General features: G+C 45.3%; 1 protein-coding gene and 1 long non-coding RNA gene across 5 annotated transcripts in view; one reads left to right on the forward strand and one right to left on the reverse strand.

The window, feature by feature from the left end:
* Positions 1–3101: 3101 nt before the first annotated feature.
* Positions 3102–14996, reverse strand: LOC115619378. Its single transcript, XR_003994995.1, has 3 exons — positions 14494–14996; positions 12296–12298; positions 3102–3114 (listed from the first exon to the last, which is right to left on the reverse strand). It is a non-coding gene; the product is annotated as an uncharacterized LOC115619378 (long non-coding RNA).
* Positions 9180–15447, forward strand: part of GDA (guanine deaminase) — a 30708-nt gene continuing 24440 nt past the window's right edge. Inside the window, exons 1-3 of one of the 4 annotated variants that reach the window (XM_030511473.1) lie at positions 9385–9467; positions 9708–9797; positions 14991–15079. In XM_030511473.1, the coding sequence (XP_030367333.1) occupies positions 9765–9797; positions 14991–15079 (122 nt within the window). In that variant the 5' untranslated portion in view covers positions 9385–9467; positions 9708–9764. Of the gene's footprint in view, positions 9470–9707; positions 9798–14990; positions 15080–15447 lie in introns of all 4 variants that reach the window. The other 3 variants (XM_030511474.1, XM_030511472.1, XM_030511475.1) reach the window with 3 other exon arrangements.

Genomic DNA, 15447 nt, shown 5'->3' on the forward strand with positions numbered 1-15447 from the left:
CCCTTTCTACAAGACAGAAGTGGAGAATTTTGTGATCACTATTAGAGGGGCCCTGCCTCCAGCCAGGTGGAGGAGAGGGATAATCGGGTTTACTGGACTGTGTGGATCAGATGGCCTGGCACATCAGTGCTACAGAAGTATAAGGTTCTAGTAGATACCGGTGCACAGTGTACTCTGATGCCATCAAGGTATCAAGGGGTGAAACCCATTTCTATTTCTGGAGTGACAGGAGGATCCCAAGAGTTAACTATGCTGGAAGCTGAAATCAGCCTGACTGGGAGGAAGTGGCAAAAGCACCCCATTGTGACTGGTCCAGGGGCTCCATGCATCCTTGGCATAGACTATCTCAGGAGAGGGTACTTCAAAGACCCAAAAGGGTATAGACGGGCTTTTGGTATCGCTGCCTTGGAGACAGAGGAAATTAAGCAGCTGTCCACCTTACCTGGTCTCTCAGAGGATCCTTCTGTTGTGGGGTTGCTGAAGGTCGAAGAACAACAAGTGCCAATTGCAACCACAACAGTGCACCGGCGGCAATATTGCACCAACCAAGACTCCCTGATTCCGATCCATAAGCTGATCCATAGACTGGAGAGCCAAGGAGTGATCAGCAGGACCCGCTCACCCTTTAATAGCCCCATATGGCCAGTGCAAAAGTCTAATGGAGAGTGGAGATTAACAGTAGACTATCATGGCCTGAACGAAGTCACACCACCATTGAGTGCTGCTGTACCGCACATGCTAGAACTTCAATATGAACTGGAGTCAAAGGCAGCCAAGTGGTATGCCACAATTGATATTGCCAATGCATTTTTCTTGATCCCTTTGGCAGCAGAATGCAGGCCACAGTTTGCTTTCACTTGGAGGGGCGTCCAGTACACTTGGAACAAACTGCCCCAGGGGTGGAAACACAGCCCTACCATCTGCCATGGATTGATCCAGACTGCACTGGAACAGGGGCAAGCTCCAGAACACCTGCAATACATTGATGACATCATCGTGTGGGGTGATACAGCAGAAGAAGTTTTTGAGAAAGGGAGGAAGATAATCCAAATCCTGCTGAAGGCCTGTTTTGCCATAAAACGGAATAAGGTTAAGGGATCTGCACAGGAGATTCAATTTTTGGGAATAAAATGGCAAGATGGACGCCGCCAGATCCCCACAGACGTGATCAACAAGATAACAGCAATGTCTCCACCAACTAACAAGAAAGAAACACAAGCTTTCTTAGGTGTTGTGGGGTTCTGGAGAATGCACATCCCAAATTACAGTCTGATTGTAAGCCCTCTCTACCACGTGGCCCGGAAGAAGAATGATTTCAAATGGGGCCCTGAGCAACAACAAGCCTTTGAACAAATTAAACGAGAAATAGTTCATGCAGTAGCCCTTGGACCAGTCCGGGCTGGGCCAGATGTGAAAAATGTGCTCTATACCGCAGCCGGGAGAATGGTCCTACCTGGAGCCTCTGGCAGAAAGCTCCAGGGGAGACTCAAGGTCGACCCCTCGGCTTTTGGAGTCGGGGATATAAAGGATCCAAGGCCAGCTATACTCCCACTGAAAAAGAGATACTGGCAGCCTAGGAAGGGGTTCGAGCTGCCTCAGAAGTGATTGGCACTGAAGCGCAGCTCCTCCTGGCACCCCGGTTGCCTGTGCTGGGCTGGATGTTCAAAGGCAGGATCTCCTCTATACATCATGCAGCTGATGCTACCTGGAGTAAGTGGGCCGCACTAATTACACAGCGAGCTCGAATAGGAAATCCCAGTCGTCCAGGAATTCTAGAAGTCATCATGGACTGGCCAGAGGGCAAAGATTTTGGGATGTCACCAGAAGAGGAGGTGACGCGTGCTGAAGAGGCCCCACCATATAATGAACTGTCAGAGAGTGAAAAGCAATATGCCTTGTTTACTGATGGGTCCTGCCGTATTGTGGGAAAGCATCGGAGATGGAAGGCAGCTGTGTGGAGTCCCCTGCAACAAGTTGCAGAAACTGCTGAAGGAGAGGGTGAATCGAGTCAGTTTGCAGAGGTGAAAGCCATCCAGCTGGCCTCGGACATTGCTGAACGAGAAAAATGGCCAGTACTTTATCTCTATACTGACTCATGGATGGTGGCAAACGCCCTGTGGGGGTGGTTGCAGCAATGGAAGCAGAGCAACTGGCAACGTAGAAGTAAACCCAACTGGGCTGCTGCATTGTGGCAAGATATCGCTGCTCAGGTGCAGAACCTGGTGGTGAAAGTACGCCACGTAGATGCTCATGTACCCAAGAGTCGGGCCACTGAGGAACACCAGAATAACCAGCAAGTGGATAAAGCTGCTAAGATTAAAGTGGCTCAGATGGACTTGGATTGGCAACATAAGGGTGAATTATTTTTAGCCCGGTGGGCCCATGACACCTCAGGCCATCAAGGCAGAGATGCAACATACAGATGGGCTCGTGATCGAGGGGTGGACTTAACGATGGACACTATTGCCCAGGTTATTCACGAATGTGAAACATGTGCTGCAATTAAGCAAGCCAAGCGGTTAAAGCCTCTCTGGTATGGAGGACGATGGCTGAAGTACAAGTATGGGGAGGCCTGGCAGATTGACTATATCACACTCCCACCAACCCGCCAAGGCAAGCGCTATGTGCTTACCATGGTGGAAGCAACCACCGGATGGCTGGAAACATACGCTGTGTCCCACGCCACTGCCCAGAACACTAGCCTGGGCCTTGAGAAACAAGTCTTGTGGCGACACAGCACCCCAGAGAGAATTGAGTCAGACAATGGGACTCATTTCCAGAACAACCTCATAGACACTTGGGCCAAAGAGCATGGCATTGAGTGGGTATATCACATCCCCTACCATGCACCAGCCTCTGGGAAAATCGAACGGTACAATGGGCTGTTAAAAACTACACTGAGAGCAATGGGTGGTGGGACTTTTAAACACTGGGATACACATTTACCAAAAGCCACCTGGTTGGTCAACACTAGGGGATCTGCCAACAGGGCTGGCCCAGCCCAATCAGAACTTTTACGCACTGTAGAGGGGGATAAAGTTCCTGTGGTGCACATAAAGAATTTGTTGGGGAAGACAGTCTGGGTTATTCCTGCTTCAGGTAAAGGCAAACCCACTCGTGGGGTTGCTTTTGCTCAGGGACCTGGATACACTTGGTGGGTAATGCGGGAAGATGGGGAAGTCCGGTGTGTACCTCAAGGGGATTTGATTTTGGGGGAAAACAGCCAATGAACTCAATTGTACGCTGTTGCCTGCTCTATAACACTTTTATAGCCCACCAGCTAGATATCTTCAGGTCGCCAGCAATTGACCCTGACTTCCCTCCGATCATCACCACAACAGACAATGAATTTTGAGGAAACCAGATGAGCTCAGCAGTGACCAGACAAGTTTGGCGGTATCATCAGCAGGCAACAACCCAACACTACATACTGTCCCTCCTGCCCTGAAAGACTATTACAAGAGATGGAGCCTGACATCATGGACTGGATGAGTTCAGCAATTTTACAGGGATTGGCCCATGGACTAGGGAATGATATCTTTCTCTGTGTGTGGGTGTGGGTGTATATATATATGTGTCTATATGGGACAGGGGTGATGGTGTGCTGAGAGATGTGGGATCTGAGTATGACATGAATGGTATGGAATAAGGGGTGGATACTGTCCTGGGTTCAGCTATAGCAGTCAATTTTCTCCTTCTTAGTAGCTGGTGCAGTGCTGTGTTTCTTAACTTTCAGCCTGGGAACGACGCTGATAACACTGATGTTTTTAGTTGTTGCTAAGTAACGTTTATTCCAACCAAGGACTTTCTCAGTCTCATGCTTTGCCAGGGAGGAGGGGAAGCCGGGAGGAAGCAGAGACAGGACACCTGACCCAAACTAGCCAAAGGGGTATTCCATACCACAGCACATCATGCCCAGTATATAAACCAGGAGGAGTTACCCAGAAGGCCCAGATCACTGCTCGGGTCAGGCTGGGTATTGGTCGGCGGGTGGTGAGCAATTGTATCCTCTCCCCTTGTTATTTCACTAATCATTATTATCACTGGTGGTAGCAGTAGTGGTTTTGTATTATACCTTAGTTGCGGGACTGCTCTTATCTCAACCCGTGGGAGTTACATTCTTCCGATTCCCCTCCCCATCCCTCTGGGAGCGGGGGGAGAAAGGGGGGGAGTGAGCGAGCGGCTGTGTGGTTCTGAGTTACCGGCTGGGCTCAAACCACGACACAAGGGTATTCAAAGGCCATCTAAAACCTTCAGAACTCTCAAATGCTGTTGTAAATAGCCTGGCAGGGGAGCAGGGGGTGAAAGGAAATGTCTCCTTCATAGGTTGACCCTCAGAGGAGGAAAAAAAAGATGTGTAATTGCTAAAAAATTACATTATATACCTCCCAAAGTATAGACGTGATGACCACACTGGGAACGCAAGCCAGACCAGTTTCATGATCAATAAGTCTATTGTATTACAAGTCATTACCATGAAGTACAGTGAAACAAGAACCTTAGCCCAGGCGCCCCAGCTGATAAACACCAAAACAGCAAATACTGGCTGTAAGTAAGGTACGACATGCTGAAACTCCGAGATCAAGTGCAACAACTTTGAGAGCAAATAAATCAACGTTGTGACGAGTGACTGTCAATCCAAAACAATGAATGCTTATCACAAATATGATTAGACACACTCTGGTCAGATCCGTCGTTATCTCAACCCTTTCTGCCCCACATTGGGCACCAAAAAGAACTGTCGTGGTTTGAGCCCACCCGGTAACTTGGAACCACGCAGCTGCTCGCTCACTCTCCCCCTTTTTCCTCCCCCCGCTCCCGGAGGGATGAGGAGGAGAATTGAAAGAATGTAACTCCCATGGGTTGAGATAAGAGCAGTCCAGTAACTAAGGTATAATACAAAACCACTACCTCTACCACCAATAATAATAATGATAAGGGAAATGACAAGGGAAGAGGATACAATCGCTCACCACCTGCTGACCGATACCCAGCCCAACCCAAGCAGCAATCTGAGCCTTCTGCGTAACTCACCCCAGTTTATATACTGGGCATGATGTGCTGTGGTATGGAATACCCCTTTGGCTAGTTTGGGTCAGGTGTCCTGTCTCTGCTTCCTCCTGGCTTCTTGTGCCCCTCCTCACTGGCAGAGGATGAGAGACTGAAAAGTCCTTGATCGGAGTAAACATTAATTAGCAACAACTAAAAACATCGGTGTGTTATGAGCGTTGTTCCTAGACTAAAGTCAAAAACACAGCACTGCACCAGCTACTAAGAAGGAGAAAAAATGACTGCTACTGCTGAACTCAGGACAAGAGTGAATGCCCATGTTGGTAAATGAAATGGAGCTTGTTTGTATGGTCATTGTTTCTTACTCTTTTTGAGTGGGGTAATTTTCATTTTTAGATGAAGTTGGAAAAATAAAATGTTGTAAACAGATGTTGATGATATGAATGTTCCAGGAAAAATTATGTGCTTGAAGTGGCCTGTAATGGATCAACCTTAGCTCCCAACTTAATTTCATACTTGAGAGTATGTATTTATGTGCTTCACTTTCTTTTTCTGGATAATGTCAAGTATTTTCTGCATACTCAGCTCTTTCTTTTACAGACAAATATCACTCAAGAGCAGTAAATAAATTATATTTTTTCTCTCCATTGACTTAGTTACTATGTTACAAATTATAAGCAAGGTACGTGTTGATGATAGAATGCAATAAGAACATTCACTTCTAAATCAGAACAATAATTATTGTACCCTTACACTCAGGCTTCGCAGGCACTTACCTCAGCAGAGTGCTGACAATGGGAGCTTCTCTTTGGTGGCATGTAACCCATCAACTATTTTTTGAAAGTGGGGAGAGAAACAAGTTCCTGTCTCTTATATTTCTCAGAAGTTGCAGGATTGGCTTACGTGCTCTGAAACTTTGAAACAAGCTGTTGAATTCTTGCTTTGTATAGAATATCAAGTGAAAAAGAAGAGCAGGAAGTGAAAGTGTTAACGAGAATGATCGATGCTAAAATCTATCCCTGTGCTCCCAGAAGTACATTGACTGATTCTTCAGTTGTTAGGCTTCGGGACTCAGCCTAGAGACTCATTTCTGCAATTGACTAGATGACAATGATTTAGAAGACAAAGAGAGTCTGAAAAGCTACTGACTGCTGAGACAGACTTTTTTTTAACAGCAGTAGATTAAAGTACAGTGATTATGTACTTAAACATAACTGTGATTTCAAGGAGCTTTTAAAGTTAAGATTTATGTTTAAATGCTATTGAAACGAAACATTGTGTAATCTGTTAAGAAGCTAAACCTCTCTCTCCAAACCCTCAAATATTTTGCAAAAAAAAAAAAAAAAAGAGGAAGTTACTTCATTCACTCTTCAATTAGTATGTAACAGTCACAACAGAGCATTACATTTCTATCTAAGGAGGTAAAGTGCCTAGCCCAGCATATCCCAGCAAAACTAAACATGCATAAGTATAATCCTCTTATAATAACGTTGAAGAATGATTCAGTTTTTCAGAGCTGGCCAAGGTCTCATCTAGAGCCATGTCAATGTCTAGAGGCATGCATGTGTAACTGTTGTAAACTAACAACAAAAAAAGGCTGGGAAGAGGGAAGGATGTTAAGCACTTGATCACCACCCCTCTTCAGGGGCTCCATGCCCTCTCTCATAACAGCTGAAAAAAGTAGAAGAGGCCTCTACTTCTTTTGACAATGAAATTACAAGACTTCAGTGTTTGGAACCCACTTATGGCAACAAATTTATCATTAACAGTGCTTGTTATTGACATTTCTCCCTGAAAGTGCTAAAGGAAGAAACTGTCAGTGTTTTTTGTTTTCTTCTCATGCGTAGATACTGTCTGGATTAAATCTTGACAGTGACACATGAAGTGTCACCTTTCATGTGAGGTAGCTGGAGGAAATCCCTGAGATTTTTAATGGAAAACCAGGGTTGGAGCTGTCTCAGATTCTCAGGAGCAGCCTCCATTCCCACCAAACGCAGCCAAAAGGTTTCTCAAGAACAAGGGTGAGCTCTGCTGAATATGACTTTAGACAGCAGTGTACGCGTGTCTGTGTGGCAAGAGCTCAGGATTTGAAGCCATAAGCCGTATGTAGCCTGATTTCATTAAGTGGAGCATGCAGCTACCTAGGGCAGCATACTGGAGAGGACAGCATATAGTGGGACCCAGCTACCTTGGAAAATTAGGCTAGCTGCTGCCCAAGGGGGCAGAGGCAAGTTGCATTAGCAGTAGCTATTGCTGAGGAAAGTCATTTTCACTCCTCTGTTCACAGAAGAGCAAGTGAACTTACCTCTGCAGGGCTTTGACTCTGCTTACCCCATTTCTCAGCTCTATTCCTTCTACCTTTTGTTATTCAGTGGCAAAAACCAGCCTATCTCTCAATCCTTATCCTTCATAAAGACAATTTTCCTCATCTGGTGTGATGAGGAAATCTGTAATCCAATCCTCAACTTGGATTACAGATCATTTCAGCTGCAGCCTTAAAAAACACATCAGTATCACCCTGAGATTTTGCAAGCGCTAATTTAAAAGACTTTTGGTGCTATTTCTTTAAAATAAGTATTACTCTGCTTGTTCAAGGAAGCAGGAAGCATTACAGTGTTGTAAGTAAACTGAATTGCGTTAAAGATTTTCATGCCAGTTTCTTCTCCAAACTGATTAACCTGCAAGATTAATCCGTGCTTTGTTTGCTAACTTCTCATGTCAAAGAGAATAGAAATACAATAAAAATCACCATGTGTCTTAAAAAAATCCATTTTGTCTCGTTGGGAGTCTTTTTAAACTACAAGACCTCTCACAAGAAATTACCAATATCAGTATGTAAGGGTCACTATAACATGTCTGTTTTATTTTGGACACTTTATGGCCCAACTAAGCTGATAGCAGAGTCCAAGTAAGATCATTCAGTTGGCATCAGAAAGTCCACTATTTATTAAACTTCCTTCACAAGGAACACAAAGCAAAGAAGGCAAGATGTGGGCTGGTGACTTGCCCACAGCAGACCAAAATTAAATTCATTCTGTGCTTTCCCACACAAATCTTTCTTTCCTCCCACAGCTGACCTGGAGAACTTGTAGCAAAGATAATCTGCTATGCATTTGTATGGTGTCAGCACAGTGGGAAGTGCAAAGGTCTTTTAATGACAAACTATGTAATGACAAACATTGCAATTGAGCTTTGAGAATGATGGTGTCAGTGCCCTTGGTGCCAAGTTCATTCATCATTTCACGACCTGATGAAAAAGGTGTCTTCAAAGGGGAATTCAGGTGTTATCCTTGGTGTACATAATTCTGGTCCCATTAAGTCTTAATTCAGTATTCCCAGAGGTGAACCTCTTCGCATGTGTCATGACTTCGATTCTTGGAGCAGAATATGGTTCTAGTTTCTCTAGATTAACAAAACTCATTTTTCTCTTGCCGTTTGTTTTCCTGAGGCTGTTTTCTCTTTTTCTGCAGACCATCTCCTCCACTGATTAAGGCATTTGGCTGCCTACGTTCAGGTACCTCAGCTGGCATCTATTGTCTACTCCTATACCCTACCAAAGTGCAGAACGGGGGTCGAGGACTGAGACAGTCTGAGAGATTAATCTTGGATCATGGAGTATGACAGAACAGGTAAAACAAATCCGTTACTGCCACCTCAAAATACATGCTTATAGTACATCAAAATTAGATCTATTCTTTTGAAAACGTCCCATGAATTTCCTAGTGCTCCAGGCACGGAGCGACAGGTTACTAACTGCTGGCAGCATGAGGCACAGCAGGCTTACAAAGCCAACCTTTTGTACATGAAACTTTTGAAAGTAGCTACAGCCTTCAGGTCGGTTGCAGAAGTTGGCTGCCAGGCACCCGTAAAGTGTTGGTAAACATCGAGTTAGATGTCTCACCACTTCCAGGGAAGTTGCCGGGACCCACAACCCCCCAGGCATTGCTCCAGCCTTTCGCGCCTGTTGTAAGAGGCGGCGCATCCATCCCTGCGGCAGGGTCGGGCAGTGGGGGTCGGGGAGCGGCGGTTTGGGGTGGGGGGCACTCCGCGCTCCTTTCGGCTGCGTCCCAGCCGCCCGCGAGCACCTGCCGCCCGACGGCAGCGGGGGAACGGGAGAGGGGCTGCCCGGCCGCCCGCCCTCCCTCCGCCAAAACCAGTCCCCGAAGAGAAAGTCACCAGGGGGTGGGGAAATGGTGACACCTCCAGGAAGCCGCCGCCGGGACGCACGGAGGGGCGGCAGCCCGTTGGCTGGCAGCTCCCCACCGCCTCCGCCGAGGCGCAGCGCAGCGAGCCCCGCGGGGTGCCGCTAGCCCGCCCGCCCGCCGCCGCCGCAGCCATGGGCTCCCCGCAGCGACCGCCGCTCGCACACGTCTTCAGGGGCACCTTCGTGCACTCCAGCGCCTCGGCGCCCATGGAGATCCTCCACGGACATCTGCTGGGGGTGGACGAGAGCGGGACGGTGAGCGCGGGGGGCGAGGGAAGGCGCATTGAGGGGAGGCGCGGGGTTTCCGCTCAGCGCCGCCGGGGCAGGGTGCTCAGGTGCCAGCTCCCCACCGGTGGCCCGCTGGGTCGGGGTGGTAACGACCGTTTTCGGTCCTGATCGCCGGACCGGGGCGGTGAGGGGCAGGGCCGCCGCTGACGCCGCGCTCTAGGGAGAAAGTGGAAAAATTACGCACTCCCAAATACTCTGTGTCCGTCGGCAGAAGAGCCGCGGAGAAGGGATTTCTTGCTCGTAGGAGCTGGAGGTAAGTGGGATGGCTCGTTATCTCCTCGGCACGACTCTGCAGGTAGCCTAAGTTTGCTTTTTGAAGCCTAAATGTTTGCAAAACAGCAGCGCGCCTGCTGCGGGCTTCCTTTCACATTCTCTCAGTTTTCTTTCAGTTTCACAAGCGTGATTTTCATTCTCTGAGTATCAAAATAATGACTGTGCGTAATTACAGTGTACCCCCTGTACTCATGCACAGCCTTGTGACTAAGGCGTTATTTTTGTTGGGATTTTTTTTTGTTGTCACAAGATAAACCATGGCATACACCCACGAAGAGTTAGGAAGGTGATGACGTGGGGCATGTTAGTAGCACAAGCCAAGTTTTCTTATAGACTCAATAACATATATAGGTACCCTATATATATAATAAAAGAGGTAGTTTTCTTTCTTATGGCTAAATAACAGGCTTCATTGTGTCAGTAGCATTTGAAATCTCTGCAAAGAACACTTTCAGCTCTTACAGTGGTTTTTTCCTCTGTTCATACAGGCCCATGAGGGCCTGCTTAAAGACAGCCATCTTTACAGCTCTTGAGGAGCCTGGTGCAAGGCATAGCAAAGTCTCGGAGAAGCTATATTTTCATGTATGGGTGGGGAATGAAAGCTCGCATAATTCAGTATTGGCTGGTGTCAACTAAAACAATAGAGCTATGAATGAAAAAAGGGTTTGGTTTGTGTAACTTGGGTGCAGGAGGCAAAGACTCATACCTCTCTCACTGTCTGTAATGGCAATTTCCAGAAAAGGGTTTCTACTCAGCATCCTTAGGAAATCAAGACTTTTAAGTGATTTTTCTTGAACAGCAGGTACCTTAGTAAGCTATACGTAAGGATTTGTGCTCTCAGTTACTCTCTTCCCCTCTTCTAGTGGACAAGGATATTGTTTTCCTTGCATAAATTGGAATGTTCCCATGCAGTTATGTTTTTTTTTTAAAAAGTATTTTCCAGTAGAACACCACTGTTGTCCAAAATTAGATTCCCAAAAGAATACAGTCACAAGGACTTCCATTTTCTTCTCTTTATAATACAAATTCTTGGCATTTTACTATTCCAGGATCTGATAATAGTGAGTTTTGGCACCTTTTATCTTATTACTTATAATTTAACCTCATGCAGAACTTCCACTGGAATCACAGAAGAGCTGACTCTTCAAGGAGGACATGGTGGTTAGAAAATTGCTTACCTTTAATTGTCAAAATTTTCAACCAGGACTGTTTCAGTACTACTCCCAGAGAAGTCAGCTTAACCGAATAGGTATCGTTCTTCTGACTCATATTGCTGACTCCATCATGGAAAAATCTTGCGCTGCCTCTGACAGGATGAACAGATCATCTTTTGTGAACAGCCAGGTCCTGTTCCCCAGTGTGAGTCCCTGCCTGTCCTCCAAGGGGCAGGCGCATACAACCAGTGCCACAGAAACACTGTCCAGACCCCCACTGCAACTGGGGACACTTGGCTGATAAAGCCCATAGGTGAATGTCAGCTCTCTGTGCTTTGCCTGTAGGTTTAAATGGAGCTTTAGCAAGTAAAATGCTGCTTTCAGGTATGAAAACCCAAGTTATTGTTAAGTTGGCAGAATCAGGGCTGTGTTTAAATGAGCAGTTTGGAGAGCAGTGTGGTGCCGCTATTGAGGAATGACAAATAGAAAGATGACTGTTCCTCAGAGTAAAAGAAACAGAAGTGCAAAATGTGAGTTATCATTGAAATGCTGGTGTAATTAGCTGAGTAAAATATTAACTAAATAGAACTAGTGTTAAGCTAAAACCTCCTGTTGAAGGCATGAAGAGAGCAAGTGTTGTGGAATAAGAGTTAATACTGTTAAGTACTGCCAAACATAAGTGTTTGATTTAAGCCAGCTGGGATAACATGTGATGTGTGTTGGCTGTATAAGGAGGAAGGTACCAAGACACCAACATCCATCTGGAGTTTGTTGCTTAGCCTTTCTCAGCAGGTTGGGCTGTTCATTCAGGAGCTGGGTCCTGCCTCTCGTCTAGTATCACATTCCAGTTTTGGGAAGTAAGCAAGCAATAGGCACCGTGTCTCTAATTGCAAAAGTCAACGAATCACTGTGGGAACAAGGAGGTAAGAGAAGCATATGGGAGGAGAAACAAGGATGGACCCTTTATATATGTTCATTTATGAATGTCATAGCCAGAAACAAAGTTAACACAAGCACTTCTGGATAAAAAAAACCCCTCTTGTGTTCCTCTAGCCAGTAACATTCACTTTCCACTCTTTTGGTAGCAATGTTATTTGCACTGTGGTGCTTGGAGGCATTCAGAGTTTATCGCATCAGGGTTGATGTGTAGTTTAGTGGACCAACCACGCGTTCATAGAGGAGCTTTCGGCAGTAAATTTGCAGATGACACCAAGTTGGCTGGGAGTGTTGATCTGTCTGTTGGCGGGTAGGAAGGCTCTGCAGAGGGATCTGGACAGGCTGGATCGATGGGCTGTGGCCAGTGGTATGAGATTCAACAAGGCAAAGCGCTGGTCACTTGGGTCACAACAACCCCATGCAACGCTACAGGCTGGGGAAGAGTGGCTGAAAAGCTGCTTGGTGGAAAAGGACCTGAGGGTGCTGATGGACAGAGCTGAACATGAGCCAGCTTGTGGAATCACTGTCCCTGGAAGTGTTCAGAGACCGTGTAGATGAGGCCCTTAGTGACATAGTTTAGTGGTGGACTTGGCTGTCCTGGGGTAACCGTTGCACTTTATCTTAAAGGTCTTTTCCAACCTGGTTGATTCTATGATTCTTTGTCTGGGAATACAAGAGGCCTGAGCTAGGCAGCAGGGTAGGGAGGTCTCAGCTCCTTATCTTTGGATCCTTTAGCACCATCACCCAGGTGATCAGAACTCAATGAAGTATTTGAGCACTGGCGTTAGCAGTCATTGATCCTGCTTCTCTATGAGAGATACAGCTCTCTCAAAGCGCTGGTTATTCTCCTTGACTTCCTTCTTTACAAGCTGAATTCTTGCCTGTGCGCTTTTTGTGACACTAGTGACTCTGCCATAGAGCTTTTTTCTTACTTTAACAGTGTTAAGGCCCAGAACTAATTTAAAGGACCAGTGCACCACGTTGGTTACCTTGAATGTAAGAGCAAATACTCAAACAAATGTCCAACCTTAAAGACCTTAAAGCATTTGGTGTTGGAAAGGTGGCCATAGCAAAACATCCTGAAGCAATGGGGAACATCTCTTGGGTAACCAAGGAGTACTGTTGGGAAGTTTGTTTGCAATGAGTATAGATGTCTTGCTGATTCATCCATTGCTGCATTTGACAGTAATGGACCAGGTGGCAGGTTTAAGGTTGATTCCCTGTGTCCATCTCCCTTGAAACATATTTTCTTCATACTTCCATGATTTCAGTGTTTTATTTATCTGCACTGTAAGAGCATATAATAGCCACTTCTTTTCCATGGCAACGCTTGTTTCCAGAATTTGCCATCTGGTGTTTCATATTTTTCTCTCTCTCTCCCCCCTCCCCCCCATCCCCTTTTATTTTTTTCCTTTCTTTTTTTTCCTGCAGCTCTTAACGTTACTCATTCTGCATCCATTTTGATTTCAGCATCAGAGTGACATTTTCTTTATTGCTCATCAGAAATTTCTGTATGTCTGTAGTCTTAAGCCCTTTGCAGATATATAGCTAATTAAGCTGGATATATTCCTCTTTAGAAGGAGAGGCGCTGCTTCATGAGAAGTATTAATGGGCTACAATATTCTTGCAATTTTTGCTAGTGTGGTATTTATATGGTGTAATTTTAACTTTTTTTTCGCAACTGAAAATTTTAGACATCTACTCTTTAGACAATGTAAATCATATAAGCCATATGTGCATTTACTAGACTAGGCAGCCAAAACCTTCTTGTCTACAGCTTAGCTGCCTTTGCTGATTTTTCTATATAGAAAAAGGTAGAAAATGCAAAAGGTTATGTCATACACATAAAAAAGGGCGTGCAAGTAACTGATAAACAGTGCTCTTCTGGTCCTCTTGATCTTCCTCCTAAGTTCCTTCCTACCGCCTTTTTACAACTATTTGATCTTGCCTTTACATGTTTAATTGATGCCTCATAATATAATTGCTGTCATGAGGGTGATACAGGCCCTCAGCGTGGGAATCTTCACAGGAGCAGAAGGATACCAATAGCAGCAAGAGTACTCCCTTGAACTTAGAGGAATGAGCTTTTACACCAAGGGAGTTAGACGCCCACGAGTTGTTTTCTGGCAGAAACTGTGGTTAGGCAAGAATTCCTGAAAGCCCAGGATAGACAGACAGTCTTTCGCAGAGGTAGGTGGCAGGGTCCTCTATCTGCTCTGTGAAGTGCTGTGGGAGCCTAGGTCCTACCTGGAGCCTGTGGTGGGCATTGCAGTTCGTAGACTCCCGGCTCTTAGTTTCTTGGAGAGTTGTGCCTGTTATTGCCAGACCAGAGAATTAAACAGTTGAGGATTCAGCTGCCAAGCGTCATGTTACAGATTAAAATACCATGCAATTTAAAAATAAAGTGTGCTAAAATTCTGACTTGGCAACAGAAACTCAACAGCAGTAGCGTCAGTGTCCTCTAAGAGTCAAATGGGGCTGAGTTAGGCTCCAGATTGTAGATTTTTGAAATAAACAAAGATCTCAGGCATGCTTGAAGTCTGTTCTGGAAAATGAACAGACTTCTTTTCCCCCTCAATTTTCTCTTCCTAGAAACTTAAGAAATAAAATTAAGAAAACCAAACAAACAAACAAAAAACAACCAAACAAAACCCCAACATTAATGTCATGAGCAGAAAATTAGAAAATACTTAGCTCAGTGCTAGTCAGTCCTGGGCAAAACAGTTAATTTGACCCCTCTGGTTCCGAATACTGTAATTGCATTCCTGTAAGCCTGTCGCACACCTCCACAACGAACAACCACACTGCTAGCATAGTGGTATGTTACAGGAACGCCAGTGGACACTGAAGTCCTTGCTTGAGAATCATTACTTGAGTCTCATTACTTGAGAATGAATTAATTGTTTCTTTACAAGTTATAAAGTGGGTGCAGTTTTTCACTATATTGTGAGTAGGCATTTCAAAATCATGCTTGATAGTGAGGCAGAACAAGTGTTTCAGTGCAAAACTATAATCTTTGTAGTGAGTGTGCAAAATCTATTTTAAGATGTGACTCATTTTGCCTTCATGTGACACTGATGAGGGATACAGGTTTAAAGTATCTAACTATGTTTTCTTTCTTCTAGATTGTGTTTTTGGAACAAACTGATCAGCAAGAGCAACTGGCTAGGAAGTGGGGGTTCAAAACGTCTGACATAAGAGAACTGAGTAACCAGTATGTGTTTTGTTTAGATTAATTTCAGTAAATGCAGTTTATTTTCTGAGTGAAGTAATGCAAGTCTCTGCAAATGCATTTTGGCAGGGAGCATATTATATCTAATCTCATGGGCAAAACTCCCTTTCAGCTCTGTGAGAACTCAAGAGCTGCCTCTATCCTGGATGGGACTTGGAGGGTGGACAGTCTGCAGGCTTTTTGTGTTCCTTGGTTTGTAACTGCAGCCATGGCTGAATTGTACTGGCTGATTTACACTGCACGGAACAAAACGCCATATGTAGCTGTCATACACGACCTCTTCTGTGCTTACACAAGTAATTGATGTTCTTTCTTGAAATTACATTTTATGTCCATTTTGTTAGCAATAG

Source organism: Strigops habroptila, chromosome Z (assembly GCF_004027225.2).
Source record: "Strigops habroptila isolate Jane chromosome Z, bStrHab1.2.pri, whole genome shotgun sequence".
Taxonomy (NCBI): Eukaryota; Metazoa; Chordata; class Aves; order Psittaciformes; family Psittacidae; genus Strigops; species Strigops habroptila.